General features: G+C 38.3%; 1 protein-coding gene across 4 annotated transcripts in view; it reads right to left on the bottom strand.

The window, feature by feature from the left end:
- The window catches only part of Zc3h7a (zinc finger CCCH-type containing 7A), a 37314-nt gene that overhangs the window by 5786 nt on the left and 14139 nt on the right, over positions 1 to 17389 (bottom strand). For all 4 annotated transcript variants that reach the window (XM_005391159.2, XM_013517895.1, XM_013517898.1 and 1 more), the window contains 17 exons: positions 16330 to 16527; positions 15058 to 15216; positions 14740 to 14820; positions 14609 to 14647; positions 13710 to 13743; positions 13197 to 13480; positions 10579 to 10780; positions 9592 to 9656; positions 8852 to 9044; positions 7953 to 8114; positions 6967 to 7163; positions 6479 to 6576; positions 5668 to 5849; positions 4858 to 4934; positions 4097 to 4233; positions 3602 to 3707; positions 1024 to 1132 (listed from right to left, as the gene is read on the bottom strand). In XM_005391159.2, coding sequence (XP_005391216.1) covers positions 1024 to 1132; positions 3602 to 3707; positions 4097 to 4233; positions 4858 to 4934; positions 5668 to 5849; positions 6479 to 6576; positions 6967 to 7163; positions 7953 to 8114; positions 8852 to 9044; positions 9592 to 9656; positions 10579 to 10780; positions 13197 to 13480; positions 13710 to 13743; positions 14609 to 14647; positions 14740 to 14820; positions 15058 to 15216; positions 16330 to 16527 — 2323 coding nt within the window. The remainder of the gene's footprint in view (positions 1 to 1023; positions 1133 to 3601; positions 3708 to 4096; positions 4234 to 4857; positions 4935 to 5667; positions 5850 to 6478; positions 6577 to 6966; positions 7164 to 7952; positions 8115 to 8851; positions 9045 to 9591; positions 9657 to 10578; positions 10781 to 13196; positions 13481 to 13709; positions 13744 to 14608; positions 14648 to 14739; positions 14821 to 15057; positions 15217 to 16329; positions 16528 to 17389) is intronic.

Below are 17389 nucleotides of genomic sequence, written 5' to 3'. Positions count from 1 at the left end.
GAGGGCCCAGTATATGTCCTTATACTAAGAAAGACAGCTAGAGGGAGTCCCTTCCACACAAGTTGCAGGGCAGATGAGACACTTAAATCTGGCTGAGCCTTTCAATCCAGAGACGACAGTTGGTACTCATATATTCCACTGGTTTATTTAAGACTAAAGAACACTTATCCTTGTAGCAAAACATTTTACGGTCAAAAGTGAAAGGTGGTCTGAGGCTCCTTTCAAAGGCTCCACAATAAACTTGAAACTTAACCAAGATAAACATTTTCTCCCTGGGCCTCTGAATCCGGCCTTGTTCTACAAGTAAGGATTCCCCGAAGAAACCCTCCCTCTACCAGGGTGGTGAGAGGGTGACTCGTCACCACAGGAGGGGACTACGCAGTTTAAAAACTCAGGGCAAAAAAAAAAAAAAAAGCCAGATGTGATGACACATGCCTGTAGTCCCAGTACTTGAGAGGCTGAGGCAGGAGATCATTTTGAGTTCAAGGCCGGCCTGGTCTACAAAGTGAGCTCAAGGCCAGCCTGAGCTGCATAGTGAGACCCTGCCTCAAAAAGACAAAAAAAACCCCAAAACACAAAAAAACAACTCAGGGCAAAACTGAACTTCCCCAGATCATTTTTCAGGAACATAACTATTGCCTCAAAGGATGCAGACCTACATATTCGTATTGAAAGCCAGCCTAACCAAAAACATATCAGAAGTTAGATTCCGCTCCACTGAGGCTGTGGTCACGTTTCCTAGCCACCGCCAACAACAGAGTCACTGATGAAACAGGTTGTAACTGTGTAGAATGCAAAATGCTTCCTGCGTTCACAAGAAGCTGGCATCTTTATAGAGAGAAAAGGACTTTCAGGAGAGCCAGACTTCCCAGATGCTAAGCTCTTTTTTTTTTTTTTTTTTTTTTTTTCTCCAGTACCGGGAACTGAACTCACGACCTTGCGCTTGCCAGGCAGGCGCTTTGCCGCTGAGCTAAATCCCCAGCCCCTTCCCAGATGCTAAGGACACAGAACGCACTGACTTACTTCCATTGTCCTTCATGTAAGTCCACACCTCTCGCTCCTCAGGACTGTGAGCAAAGGAGCAGTTCCCAACATACTGACATTTTTTCCCAGAGGCAATATGGTTGCACAGCTGTACGTTAAAACAAAGAAAGAAAGAAAATATGCCTTAAGTCAGAACGCACTTAGTAACACTAGTTTTTACATTTAAGCAAAATAGGCCTTATTACCAGTGCTACTGCCTACCAATAAAATTTAAAAATAAGGTTAATCTGCTTCTATACAAAGCAACTGTAAGCCCAAAATATCTGAGGTGATACTAATAAACATTTCTATCTCAAAGATTTTCAAAAGAAAATTTTAAAAAGAAAGGGAAGTATGTAGAGTTAGAGTATAGAGTTATTTCCTTACAAGAAAATGTGGACAAGCTCACATATTCAGAACATCTAATCCTTGGAATAAAAATCTCTGGCCTGTCCATCTGGTAGCTCCTGCTGCCCCCATCCCGCCCATCATCGCTTGGGGAGCAGTGAAGAAGCTGCAGTCTGCTCAGCTTACAGAATAGCGCCAGGACATTTCAGAAACTTAACTTACGGATAACCACCCTGGTAGCTAACTTTGGTCACAATGCACTAGATACACAATCTCTGAAGACAATTATTACGCCGCTACAGAGCTTTCAAATAATACCTCCTCTGATTATCTGTACGTTTATTTAACAAAAGAAATGTTGACAAGCTCACATACTCAGAACACGCAATGGTGATACTGGTAAGAAAATAAAGTAGTAGTTATCAGCAGACCACCGACTTCTCTAAGAACCATGGCTATACGGAACCAAGAAAACCACCCTTACCAAGACAGCTCATTCTTAAGCATTATCAATCTACTCATCTTTACACAGAACAAACCCAAGTACCACTAATTATCAGCTTATCATACTTTGTACTCAGGAGCTGGCCCTATACCCTACTTAGCTACGTGATTCAAATGCTGACCATCTGTTTTTGCACAACTCTAAAAGCAATCAGTCCTCACTACTGCACATTTCCTCTCTTGGACCAAAGGCAGCAACCCCACCCTGAAAAATCATCTGCATGAAGGGAGCAGCCAATGCAGCAGTCCTGTCACAGACTTTATTGTGTTCTTTTCCAAGGCAAATTTCACAGGTACTTAGTTATATTACTAGGGCAACATTTACCATAATTCAAAGGTCAATGATAACAAGAAAGGAGAAGCATAAAGGAGAAGGTGGGGCACTGTGCTGGGCTTTTACAGATTACTATCACATGTAATCTTCCCTAAAATCTAATTATTCCCATTTACAGATGAGCAAACTGAGGTCAAGTAACTCAACTAGGGTCTTGTGGCCCACTCTGAGGCCCATTCTCTTTCTAGCTCACCACACTTTCTGCACACAATATTATTTCTTCCCCCCGAGAAAGGGCCCTCAGCAACATCTAGTATGGTAGTGGGAAAAAGAGGAAATAAACTGCCGTAGCATTGCATAGTATTACAGCACGTTACAGATTAAAGACTGAGCGCAAGGCAGCTGCCTCATGAACTAGAATCCTCACTTAAAACAAGCTCGTGATACGTACATTATCGCCCTTATCTTTCAAAGTGCAAGATATCACGGTTCCTGTGAAACTCTTTCCCTTTCCTACAAAACCCACTGACTAATCTGAGAACAATAACACTGAAAAAACACAAACACACTACCACCTTACAAGGACTGACCTAACCTGTTGGCCTGCTGTACAAGACTGCAAGGTATTCTGACTGATGACAAATGCATTGATCTCCTTCCCAGCCTTCCTGGCAATTGCAGGGCAGCACCATTCACAAGGGAATTCTGAATCCATCACCCCTACTGCTCTGGCCAAAAGGTTCTCTGCGTAATCCTTCCATGCAGGCAGCAAGTTTACTTCCTGGCAATGGTCTACTTGTCCCTGTCTCTTAGAGCACACAGAAAAACACCTCTAAACTTTCCCCAAACCCTCTCTCTCGGGAAGAGGAGAGCTGAGAGACAATGCAAGAAGCCCAACTGCACAAGCATTTCTAAGCTATCGAGATGAAACCTGGCACCACGTGAAAGGGTTTGGAGGAACATGTTCCTCTGGCAATGAGCACTGTTTTCTGAGTTACTTCTACAAAGTCCTATAATGTTGCACATCTTATAGCTCATTCATATCCCTTGCAAACAAGCTACAGTAAGAGCAAACAACATTCATAACACCAACAACATTCATAACACAGAAGGCCTTGGGTTTGATATCAAACCTGAGGAATCAAAATTAAATGAAATTTTCATTCTCTCCCAAAGGTAACTTACTTGAAAAAAGAAATTAAATCACGCCCATACTTTTTCTCAGTTCCATTATGTTTACTTTTTCCAAGTAAAATTTTAATGAACATGAAAAGTTACAGAATCATACACATACTAAAGGGAAGGAAAACTTTTAAAAGAGGAACCATTAAAATTTCTTATTACTGGTGAGCATTATTTAAGAGGCTTGAGTTTCAATGTGAATTACTACTACTTTCTAATGATTTGAAATGCCTAATTTTAAAAAAATTGGCTTAAAAATTACGTATGTACATCAAACTGTAAAGGCATTTGTTTCTTTGTGGGGAGAGGACGGATGTTCATCCACTTCATACGTTCAAGAGACATCACTCTCATCGCACGACGATCTTTGGTCCACCTAAGAAAAATGGAGTTCAGAAAAAACAAAGAGACACTGGCAAAAGGCAAAATTTAAAGGGAGAGGTACAAAGTCTGTACCTGTAGGACCAGAGAGTTTTTTCCCTCAACATTTCTAAAAGAAATGCCTTATGATTCTATAATTTCACTTCCTGTTGACATTTACAAACATTCCCTATGAATCCTAAACAAATTAACATAGGAAAAACACTACTTATGAATTCTTAACTATTCAATCCTAAAAAAATCTCTTCCCTTTTGTTTTGTAATCACACCTGAATTATCTACTGTTCTCTCTTCAAAGCCTAATCTTTTTTCTTCCATGATTTTATACCTATGAAGCAGATAATTACAAAGTAGGCATTATTTTTACACATACAAAATACTTACAAATGCTTTTCTTTTTTTGCACTACAATATTTTCTGTTTTGGTCTGGTTCAATGACTTGACCATTTCTCAGACACTGAGCACACACAAATTTTATCTTCATATTAAGAGATCCAGGCATTATTAGATTGCTAAGCACCTTAAAGAATTAAAAGAGAAATTATAACAAAGTTTTCTGGAAACAAAATATTAAAACATACATTTTATCTTCATAATAGCATGCAATTTCCTGTTTTTGTCTGGTTCAATGACTTGACCATTATATTCTGCTCTGCTAATTAAATCTCCAATTCACCCCTCCCTCATACGCAGGAGAATATGGTAAAAGCAGATTATAGATACCAAGCTTCAATTCACAAATGTCAGCTTTGGAAGTGATAACTGGAATTTTTTTTTTTTTTTTTGGAATTGTTTTTTGCAAGAATGTAGGGGAAGAAAAATGGGCAAACAAGTTATGCCAGGTGGGAAACAAAACTGCAAACATAATCTGTCTCTCTTATACCAAGAATCCTCGAAGCCCAAAACACCATTTTGCCAATTAAGTTAAATGAGAAAACAGTTCCTATATTTTTTGCAGATATGATGGGCTGCCTAATTGCTTTATGATGATAAACTAAAATGCAAATTTTTTCACCTAAGAATTACTCAACTGAACAAACATGAAGTAACTGAACTGTAAGTATAAACTGCATCTGCCATTAACCAATATCCGTGAGGCAATTCCAGAAAGATATACAACGCAGAAAGTACACAGCGAAAATACCTGAGTTCCTGGTACATTTGCCTCCAAATTTTGCCAGTACTGTTTAGATTCTTGAGCAATAGCATCATGTAAAATACCTGGGAAATATACAAGCCTTCTTTAAATTCTACACATAATACTAGTCCGTCAATCTGGTTGCAGTCAGACTTGCAGAACCCTCTTAACCCCCAATTACTCTCAGGTAGCCTGATCCATCACCAAGCAAGAATATCACACTATGCTTTTTTTGGTGTTTTGAGACAGGGTCTTGAGCCAGGGATGTAGCTCAGTGGCGCAGTGCCTGCCTGGCAAGCAAGCACATGGCCCTGAGTTTGATTCCCCTTATCACAAAAAAAAAAAAAAAAGAAAAACAAAACAAGAATGAAGCTGTTCCGAGGTAAAAGAACTCTTGAAAAAAAAAAAGACAGGGTCTTGCTATGTCATTCAGGCTCACCTTGAACTCACTATGTAGCCCAGGCTGGCCTCCAACTTGCAGTGAGTCTCCTGCCTCAGCCTCCAGAGTTCTGGGATTACAGGTATGTGCCACCATGGCCAGCACATTACAATTTTTCAAAATGGAATTGCAAATATATCTCTTTGTGCCTTTTGAGCAATACCCCCCGGCCCAAAACCAAGCTACCTGAACTTGTATCAACAATTAATTACATGAGACCACACATAATACAGGCAACTCTGAAGACAGAAGGTGGCTTCAAAGTTGAAAGCTCAGGATAAAATCAAGAGTTTCCCCATGTGGCTGATGAGAGGACAGGGTCCCATCACCCTGGCTGCTCTGGCAGAGACAGAGCTCTCAGGTACACACAGACCTACCTGTATCATTCTGCATTATCCACACTTTCAGCTCCACAAGACTGTGGGCATAAAAGCACTCATCTTCCCTTGAACAGCCATAGCGAACTTCATGCCGACACAAATCAAGCTGACACTGACTATGAAAAGGACGTATTTTGGAGTATTTTACTGATGTCTCTCGCAAAATGTGGACAAGGCACCTAAGATGAAAGGGAGTGAATTTTAATACTGTTCTGCCTTGTCTTAAAAAAAATGTTCACACACATACACTTGCACAAACACATACACACATAAAGTCAAGTTCAAGATGGAATCCATTTTAAATCTTTACCAGAAAAAAGTCTTTGCCCTAAAAACTAAATCAGTGCATGCAATTACTGGACCAATAGGAAGGATCATTATATTTTAAACCAAAAAAACATAAAATATTTAAATCTATGTTATGGGAAGCTAAAAATCAATAATGCTTTTCTGTATTAAATAATACAGCTCATTAATATATTACTTAATCCCCAGCCAAAACTACTAAAAAACATTTTAAAAGTTATTATTCTTGAAAACAAAGAAGCTGGGTACAGTAGTACATGCCTACAATCCCAACTCCAGAAAGGCTGCGGCAGGAGGCTGGTGTGAGTTCAAGGAAAGCCTGGGCTATACATAGTGAGTTCAAAGCCAGACTGAACTACATAGTGAGACCCTGTCTGAAACAAAGAAAGAGAACAATAGAAGAGTTGGGGGTAAAGTCGGAGCAGATACCATGACTGGTTTTATTTAGATCTAAGAAAAAAATCTATCTTATCACTAGGAAAATCAGAAGCCACCAACGTACTTATTGTCTTCAAACTCATGCTTTGTAACTGGGTGCGAACAAGCAGTAGAATCTTTATTTTTTTTACTAATCATTCTAGGTTTATGATCAAAACATCTCTGGAATAGAGAGAGAAGAATGATTATTAGCGAAACAAATGTAAACAAATATAAACTCTGAATTTTGGCCTTCCATCTTTACAAACCTCCATCTTTACAAACTTTATGCACTTTATACTTGCACCAATTAATATTCAACATGAAGCCTTACTATTTACTATTCTAATAGTAATAGCTACCATTCACTGAGTGAAGGCCTTATCACAAGGAGGATCCCCTGAATACTTTAGAAATACTACTGGGCTTACAAGTCAGAACTATCACTAGTTTTCGGCGGTGCCATGGATCAAACCCTGAGTGTTGCTCATGGTAGGCAAACACTCTACCACTGAGCCATCCTCCCAGCACTAGCAGTAAGTATAAAGCAGAAAATAAGTTTCAGACAAGCACCTCACAAAGGAATATAAATTCTCCAACATGCTCTTGGAGAAGTTTCAGCACAGTAAGGTTGATCTTCCCGTTGCCTCCGAAGAAAGCTTCACGACTGAATGCTCCTTTCCTTTCCAGCGTCCAGACATCTATCTCTTCTTGGCAATAAGCAAATGTGCAGTGGCCTGAATATTTACATTCCTCCTCCGCAGCAACATCTAGAAAGACAGGACATGAAGAGAGATTTAACAGCAACTGTCTTCTTGAAGCCAATGAACATTAATAGCACTTAGATGTTTAAATTTTTAGGAGTTCATAAACAGCATTAAGTTATGATTTTACTATTTAGGGATGAGACTGAGTCTTTAAGCCTAAGTGGGTTTATTACAGATAGGAGTAAATGCCTCAATATTCTCATATATTCCATATAGTTAAGGTTAAAAGATCACTTTAGGGCTATTCAAAGCTCACTCAGATGAAGCGCTGTGGCAAAAATGAAAGCACCATGTTCTCGCAAAAGTGTGTTAAACACAGCAGCATATTCAAAGCCTCAGTTCAGGGTTTTGGTACTGTACAGACAAAATCTGAAAGTCTGAGAGCTTTCTGTTTAAAACTTGGTCAAAGCTTGGTTTCCATAAACAACTATAAAACACACACAAGATGTTACGACAGCCAGGCATGGTGGTATAAGCCTGTAATCCCAGGACTCTGGAGGCACAAAGATCACAAATTCAAGCCTAGTCTGGGCAACTCAGCAACTTAGTGTGACCCTATCTAAAAAATATGGGGTGGGGAGGGGTAGTTCAGTATTTGAAGGCTCTGTGTTCAGCCCAGTACTAAACAAAAATATGAATAAACAGTTTAAAAACAACAGAAAAAGTACTAATGCCTCAATCCAAGGAATTTGCTATTTTTAGTAATAGTCAATACTGAAGCCTTTATAATAAATGTAGCAAATAGTTTATTACTTATGTAATATGTACCAATTATGTAATTATAATATATACCTTTACATATATAATATGGTCCTTCATAATTTGTTTTTGTTGGTCTTGGGCGTATTTTTTTCCATGATTTATCTTCAACGTTCTTTATCCTACCAATTAAAATATCCTTCTTACATTTATGATCTGTATTAGCATGGTATGTGAAATCCATTAATTTAGGGCCTGAAAAAGATGTAAAGAAGTTTACTGATATGCACACAAAAAAAATCATTTCAATTTATAGGTAACTCAGAAGCAGACAAACATTGATTAACATACCCTCCAAAATCTCATCATACTGTAAACAGGCAAATTTTAAAATTTTATGCTATTTGTTAGGCAACATGAAATTCTACTGAACCTCAGTCTTACCAAAACATATCCCTATCTAACTATTAGGGAAATAATCTGGCTAAGAATTCAGATAATTTATACAAGTAATGAACAGGCAGCATTGTGAACTATTTTGGGGCCAGACTGTCTGGTTCTAGAATCTCAAGTAAGGACAACAAAGAAAAAAAATAAAGTTGGGTCTAGGTCAGAATAAAGTGTTTATATCTTTTCATTCAAAGCAAATCAAGAGAAAATACTTTAATTTTCATAAACACTGAAGCACATATTGGTCTGCTAATGCTTGTTGTTTTTTTTTAATGCTTGTTTTGAAAGTTTGAAAACTATTCTATTTGAAAAATATCAAGTCCTTAAACAAATAATAACTGCAGTAAGTTTCCAAGATCAGGTATACATCTGATTCCACAGCATTCTAGAAATAAAATTATATCAAATAAGAGCAGCAATTTATCAGACTTCAAATGCCCTGAGTCATTAAACTCTGCTTCTTCAAAATTCAAATTGTTTATAGCCTAACAACTTTTAGTATCAAGTTAGTTTGATACTCTGCCTGATGGTTTGGTCCTCACCTGATTTTACAAAACAGATTTGGCAAGCTGGTCTTAATTCATGGGTTCCTTCAAGGGGATGTCTTGGAGTCACTGATACAGATGGTTTAGTAATTGTACTTCCAAAAAATTTTCCAAAGTCAAAGTCATTTCTAGGCTGACTTGAAATTCCCAGGAAGCCATCAAAAGTAAACAAACTACTTGGTCTGTTCATCTGCAAGAAAAATAATAAGAAAAAACAAAAAAAAACAAAAAAAACAAAACAAACAAACAAAAGAAAAACAGGCAACAAATATTATACTATCACTAACAAAGGAAACTGAGTTCATCTGAAAAGTGAGATGTCAGTAATGTTCTATCCTTTTTGCTCTCCTATATTCAAAACTATTTCTCCCTATATTGTCCTTTCTAGGCCCCCTTATTTTGATCCTCTATGAGCTATAAAAAAATAACAAGAAATTGTCTGCTTCAATGGTACGCACATCTTACATGCCCTGGTTTTACATTTCCTTGATTTGTTTATGCTGTGCTAAAGCCTCTTACACTGTTTGTAACAGTGATTAATTTGCTATGACGGATCCAGTCTTAAATGCAGAGCATTTATTACTGGATGTTCCAGAAGAGTCACATAATACTATTTCCCACAGCACATATAAAATTTAAGGGAGAATGTCATGTTCATTCATATAATCCAGTTACTTAAGTACAAGGCCTATGTTCAATTTAAGCAATGCATTTACAAAAGAGGAAGTGGCACTTACAAGTGAAAGGGAAGAATTACTGTTGTTAAGCGTTGTTCCCTCTCTAGAAGTTGAGGTGGACAGATCTAAAATAATAAAAAAACTTCAACAGACCTTTTCATTCTAATCATGTAAAAAGAACATCAGGGCTCAGCAGCTGACTGGCTATGGCGTCCCCACCTTCTATTCCCGTCCCAACTCCTAGAAGCTTTCTTGCTCATTGCACTCAAGGAGTTTTTTCTTCCTTCCAGAAACCAAGGGCGTAAATAACCCTTAGTCAAACAAATTTAAGTAAAAACCTATTTTCATAGACAGGGCCCTCAGAATGAGTAAAGAGCCTCTCTTTGAGGACATGAAGCAGGAACTCAGCTTCTAAGTCTACTGCAAAATTATTTCCTGTCTGCCTTTCTGTCTCATGCATAGTTTCTTGAGCTGTAAATCTTTAAATCATGTTAACAGTGTCTCAGAAAAGTATGAAGATTTTTATTATTGCTGTTTATGTATTAAACCTTGGATTATTGAAATAGGAGTCAACCAAAACCTCAACACTCACTTATAAAATAAAGGCATTAGGCCCAGCATACAGAGCTCCATATAATACCCTAAGTAGATCTAATTGTTACTACTCTAAATACAGATTTAAGTGAGTGTTTTCCCAGTTTAGAATTTAAAAAGACAGCATGTGTTTCAGACTCATTAAGATGGGATACACCTTTATTAAAGAATATGTTCAAAGTCATTTTACCCCGGAACAATGAACACCCAGCTTAACAAACCATCCTATACAAAAACCAGTGCCACGTACATGTCTACACTTGTGTCTTTGCTCCTTGCTATCAAAAGGGTAGTTAAGGGGAATTCAAAACTGAAGGTTTAGTCTTTACATTTTTAGCTACTATGAAAATAATTCAAGTACCTAGACCTAGAGTTAATTAAATAATTGCCAGACATGAGTTTTCATTTTTAGAAAGTTAACCATAAATTTCACAATTTAGGCTAGATTCTTACCTTGTTTGGGTTCATTCATTGAAAATGAATTTAGAGAAGAACAAAAATCTTCTAAAGATGAGGTCAAAGGCGGATACAGCTCTGCAAAGGACGGAGGAGCATACCGCGCACCAATGGGCAAGGCTCCGAGCAGAGGCGTTGAGAAGGGCAAGCTAGGAGCAACACTGGATGCTGGGAGGGGCGCTCGGGCTAGAGCTGTTGGCTGGAGAAGAAAAGAGATTGGGGTAAAATTCACAAAATCCTGTCACAAGTATAGCCACGCTGCTTTTTGACACTGGCATATAAAAATAAATTACTACACTATGTGATTATATAATAATGCTTAAACCAAAATGAAGATTCACAGGGCTATGGGTACAGCTTAATGGTAGAGCACTTGCCTAGCATATATGAGGTCTCAGTTCATTCCCTACTACTGCAAAAGAAAAAAAAAAAAAAAAAAAGGCAAAAGTCAAGATTTATTAGAAGTTTTAATCCCAGCACTCCAGAAGGCTGAGAAGGGATTGAAAGTTTGAGACTAGCTTGAGGAATATAGCAAGTTAGTGAGACCCTATCTTAAAATAAAAAGTAGACTGGGGATGTAGCTCAGTGTGAAGGTCCTGGGCTCAATCCCTAAAAATCACAAAAAATAAAGCAGAATAAAAAAATAAAATTCATTAGAGTTTTAGCTATGGAAATAACACTTCTGTTTATGAATAATCTGTTTAGAAAACAGAAGCATGTGGCAAAATTTTGCTTGTTTTCAAACTCTACATCTGGTGATGAACACGACCAGGGCCATCTTTCCCACATGAACACCAACGTGGCTATCTTTTCTAGAATTGTGGAATGAATTAAGTTTGTGAACTGAGGTACTACTGTTTTTCCAAGCTTAAGTTTTTAAAAAGAATTGAGGTACAATGTCTAACATAATATTAATGCAAATGTTGCATCCCTGTTTTATCTGCAAAACTTCCTTATGATCCTTGTCCTCACCCAGAGACAAGGCATAGAAGAATTTGCTGTGTAAAACAAGGAATTGTGAAGCAGGGTGGGAAGGAACAGGTGTAATCCAGAAAGGGTGCTGGGGAAGACCAGGGGACAGGACCATCTCTATGGAGTACGAACCCACTACTCCCAAGATCAAACAGAGCCCTAACTTTCCCTCCTGATTCACACTGTGACTTGTGAGCCTTCCAGAGCCTTTCACAATGCTAAGTAAGCATCACGAACCACCTACTCGATCTGTACAGCAACTCTTAGATCTGCCCTACTGTGACTGCCACCGACTGTGGCCTTCTACACTTCTGCCCTCAGTGAACTTCACATGGATGTCACCTATTTCTCAGACCCTGGAAATAAGCTCTGCATCTTTTCCTCTCATCTCATCAAAATGCTGCTGCTTCTGCTCTCTTAATACACTCTATGTCAGGGTTTAGAAAACTTTTTCTAGAAAGGGCCAGATAAAGAATAATTTGGCTTTGTAGACCACATGTTCTGCTGCAAGTACTCAATACTGTCACTGCAGTGCAGCCACAGGTAACATAAAAAGAATGGTTGTGGCTGGGTTCCAAGTAAACTTTATTGACATTTGTATTTGAGTCTCAGGTAATTTTTTGTTTGTTTGTTTTTTTTGTTTTTTGGTTTTTCTCCGGTACCGGGAACCGAACTCACGACCTTGCACTTGCCAGGCAGGCGCTTTGCCGCTGAGCTAAATCCCCAGCCCCTGAGTCTCAGGTAATTTTCATATATCACAAAACAGTCTTTTTGCTATTCTAACCATTTAAAAATGTATAAAAAAAGCCAGGCATAGTGGTGCATGCCTGTAATCCCAGCACTCAGGAGGCTGAGGCAAGAAGATCGTTGCAAGTTTGAGGCCAACCTGGGCTACAAAGTGAGCTCAAGGCCAGCCTGAACTGCATAGCTGGACCCTGTCTCAAAAAGGCAGGAAAAAAAAAAGTATAAAAAAATCCTTTGTGGATCATACAAAAACCAGTGTGGGCCAGAGATGGCCAGTGGGTCATGTGTGTGGATTTGTACTTTATGGGCTATGGTCAGTGGAGAATACCCTTAAGCAATAAGAAGTTCAGGAAACTGGGGGCTGAGGATTTAGCTCAGTGGCACAGTGCCTGCCTGGCAAGTGCAAGGCCGTGAGTTTGACCCCTGGGAAGAAAAACAAACAAAAACAAAAACAAAACATTTAGAAGAAGTTCAGGAAACACTAATTTTTCCTTAAATGTCAAATACCTATTCCTTATTAGAATGTTATGTTTACCCTGTACTCTAAGAAAAACTGGCTAAAAAACAAAACACTGGGTAACTACTAGATAGCATGTTCTTATTTCAAAAATGATGAAATTAACCAGGTGTGGTGGTACACACCTGTAATCCCAGCACTCAGGGAGCTAAAGCACGAGGATTATGAGTTCAAGGTCAGCCAGGGCTACATCATGAGACAGAACCTTGTCTCAAGAATAAAAACAATCTACCCAGTTTCTACCAAAGAAGGAGAAAAATAATTTTCAAGGTAAGAAGCCCAAAGTTCAGTGTATAAATAATGCAAGTGTCTGAGAAGTTACATTTCAATTAAAAAACAAAAAACTCTGCCTTCAGAAGAAAAGCAAAACTCTAAAACTCACCATAATACTGTCATTAGTTTCAGGTGCAGAATCAAGGAGGTCATCTATTTCCTCTCCAAGGACCATATCTCCATCATCCAGAAAAGCTTCTGGCATCGTGAAGGGGATCTTCCCTCCATTTGCCAATACTGTGGATGGCAGAGCACTGTTTTCCACTTGCAGTGGCAAAATAGAAGGTAAGGGCACAGTGGGAACTGAGGCCAGCTCACTTCCAACATCGTGAGAAAAACTGGATACAGGTAAAGAGAGAACAGGAAGTGCTTCTTGCCTTGGAGCGAATAAATCTATAACACAGATGAAAATGTTCTCACTCACTTTTCACTGCATTTACACAACACGAGTGTTAACTAACAACCAACAGAGAATAGGAAAAGCTAGGTGAAAATATGAAAGCAATCATATGGTTGCTGTGAGAAGCACACAGCCATCTTATTTGACAATTTGACAATACTATCTGATATACAAAGTCCAAAACTGCAACTTTTCATGTGAAGACAGTAGGTGAAAACATACCTGGTTCAATATCTTCCACAGAACAGTCCACAGCCTAAAAATTAAACCAACAATGAACCGTGTTTTTACAATTCTAAACTATAAAGCAATCTATAAAACTCACCCCAAGAGACCAGTGCAGATTTGCATAGTAATGACTCTCTACCAATTAAGATCCAACCAATAAAAGGAATATTCAAATCTTTGTAACGTTTGCTTGACTAGCAGCATGACTTTTTTTTTCTTTGGTTTTTCTCCGGTACCGGGAACTGAACTCACGACCTTGCGCTTGCCAAGCAAGTGCTTTTGCCGCTGAGCTAAATCCCCAGCCCCGACTTTTTTTTTTCTTTGCATCAAGGATCTTACCAGTTTGCCCAGGCTAGTCTGAAGTTAGTAATCATAAGTGATCCTTCTGTCTCAGCCTCCAAAGTAACTGGGATTATAGGTATGTAACACCACACCCAGCTTCTACTACTTATTTCTTGTGGACCAGAGTTTCTTAAAGGATATTTAGCAAAATACCAGGGACTGATCTAGCAAACACTTGCTAGATCACCGACTCACAATGGTCCTGAGCATCCTAACTATGCTCAAAAAGACCTAGCTTAAAGTTAAAAAATAAATACACTTGTTATTTTTTTTTTGTCCTAATGTCTCCCAAAACTTGTACTTGGCCCTGAACCACATTTTCCAAATGCAACAGAGAATCTATTCACATCCGGTAAAATGCTCTATTTGACTTCAGGAAATGCTGGTTAGTATTAAAATATACTAGTTGAGTTGTTTGTTTTCTTTTTTAAAGCGACAGGAGGCTACGGTCAATTATGTGTTTGAGGAATAAAAGAGGCACACACTAAAAATATGAAAAGCAGAATTGCTAAGGCTTTTTAAGTAAAAATCTTACATAAATAAAATTTTACCTTGGTAGTCCCATCCCCAGGAACTGATTTCAGTGAGTGCTGAAATAAAATAAAGACACTAACTTAAAAACAGAACTGACTCCAAGTTCTAAAACAAAATCAAAATACCTATTAAGAGAACTCTGGCTTACCTCGGCTCTAACATATGCTTTCCTTATTTTAAGTCCCAATTGCTGAGCTAGCGCTTGAGTTAGTTTTATTACATGTTCATCCTGAAAAAGTCAACATACTTGATTAATGGAGGGTTATTCTTTTTAACTAGGCAAAACAGGCAAAGTAGCTATGACATTTCCTGCCCAGAGACTTGTTTTATTAGCTATTACCCCAACTGCTGCAGGTTGAAGGCTGCCAACCTGCTGGGAAAATTTAACTCTTTCTATGCCATTTCTCCACATGTAGCAATACAATGGCTATGATATAATGAATGAATTAAAATAGAAATTGCATACCTGAGGCATTGCTAAGGAGCATTTTGCCACAGTAAGATAAGCTTCTCCATAGCTTCCTAAATCACTTAGAGCCTTAGATTTCCGATAGAGAGCTTTGCAGTTACTGTCATTTAAACTGAGGACGACATTGCAGTCTTCTAAAACTTTATCATGCAGACCCTAGATCATGAGACCAAAGAAGTAAGTTAGCAATCACCTGGTTCATTTCTTACACTGCCTAATTCTAAGTGGAGACAACTTTAAGACCCCATCTTATTATCCTCCACTTAAAAGTTGGTAGGGTTGTTTTTCTTTTTCTAGGATTATTTTTGTTATGAAATTTCCAAAACACCAAAGTAGAAAAAAATATCATGAATGTCTATGTTTGTTACCACCCTGATCAGGTGAATGTTAAGGTCTGGCCATAATGGTACTGGCTCTCCAAGAAATAAAGCTTTCTGGACATGGCTAACGCCCCCAGTGTCGCTCTCTGTCCTGTTCTCCTCCCTTCTGTAGCTACCCTCCTTGGAATATATTAACATGTCCTGTGGGTGACTGCAGGTAATGATGACACACTGTATAATCTCACGGATTTTGAAGGTTTAAACCACAAAGAAATGATAAATGTTTGAGGAAACAAATATAATTACCCTAATTCATAGATTATTTAGTGTATATGTATGCACACATATGTACAATAGTGATGGATCAATTACAAAAAAAAATTAATATAGGACATACTCCCAAACAGCTAATTGACAAGGAATACATTACTTAACAAACAACAAAGTCATCAATGAATGTACATTAAGAACTAGACAACTACTTTTCCTAAATCGACAAATTTTATTGAATGTCCATAGTAAAAATGATAAGCACACCCAAATACTGCTTTTCACATTGCAAATAAAAGGCTTGTGTTTATTACTATTTTGTATATTTTAAAAAAAATTTCTAACAGGACTAACTGAATCCTAACAAGAGAACTGTCACTACAAATACCGGGTACATAACTGACCTGCAAACACCTGTATCTACTTGGCTGACTTTTACAGTGGGTACAGTCCCGAAAGCCTTTCTCCGATGGGAATCTGCAAGGACCAGTAACTAAGAGGTACTTTTCAAATCCCAAAAGATTTACCTAATACTGATTTTTTGAAAGGTTCAGGCTACACTAAAAGCAGTTAATATGCATTCTTAAAAAGTGAAATTAGGAAAATGACTTTTTATTGATGTACTATATCACTGAAGAAAATTTTCTCTACAAACACTGTTTTAAAAATCACAACTCACCATATTAGAATAGCAGGCCATGCGATTTACATATAGTTTTTCAATGATTTCTTTAGGAATGGAAATTTTATCAGACTCTGCATAATCAGCTATCCTTAAAGCTTCTGTGTACTGGCTTATCGAGCTATTCCAATCATGTTCCCGATAAAAATCATTTCCTTCATTAAAAAGATTTCTCACAAGACCCTGCAAATATACCTAAAAAGAGAAAGTTACCTCTTAGAGGACAAAGCCAGAAGAAATTTCAACGATTATACCCAAAACTCCAGAGAAAATCATTTGACAGAACAGCAGCCCTGCTGCCTGTGCTAAGGACTTATCTTGTTTATTTCTGCAAGAGAAAATCACTCTGCTTCTGAAGAAAAACACAGCAAAAGCACCTTGTAAATATGTGCTCACATCTCCATTTCTGTGCCCAGGATAATAAACACCAAGCAGAAGCCCTCAGTGTCAGAATCTGGCTAATACTGTACTTCCTCAAAGGCGGTAATAATATTCCTAGTGGCTTGCTTCATGCACCTTCACACACGGGGTAGTATGTGGGCATGCGAGTGTGTGTGTGTCTGTGTGAGTGCACGCATGTGAGCATATATATGTAAATTCTTTACCAATTTGTACGTGAAAAACAGTATTCTTCCCTCTCTTTTTTTGGTTTTTCTCCGGTACCGGGAACGGAACTCATGACCTTGCGCTTGCCAGGCAGGCACTTTGCCGCTGAGCTAAATCCCCAGCCCCTGAAACAGTATTCTTTCTTATTTGCGTATCTTTACCAATGAGACTGAACTTTTCCACATTCTTATGGGCCATTTATATTTGTTCTTTTGTAAATTATTTGTTTGGGTCTTTACTTATTTAGGGGAAGGGAATTTCTTTCTTTTTTTTTTTCGTTTTTTTTTTGGTCCCCCCACCCCCCACCCCGTACCAGGAGTTAAACTCACGACCTTGCGCTTGCCAGGCAGGCGCTGTGCCACTGAGCTAAACAGGCGAAGGGAATTTCTTTTTTTGTCTTTTTGACACAGGGCCTCGCTATGCAGTTCAGGCTGGCCTCCAACTCACGACA

This window comes from Chinchilla lanigera, unplaced genomic scaffold, assembly GCF_000276665.1.
Source record: "Chinchilla lanigera isolate Chin_1 unplaced genomic scaffold, ChiLan1.0 scaffold00041, whole genome shotgun sequence".
Lineage (NCBI taxonomy): Eukaryota > Metazoa > Chordata > Mammalia > Rodentia > Chinchillidae > Chinchilla > Chinchilla lanigera.
This window is presented reverse-complemented; position numbering and strand designations above follow the sequence as displayed.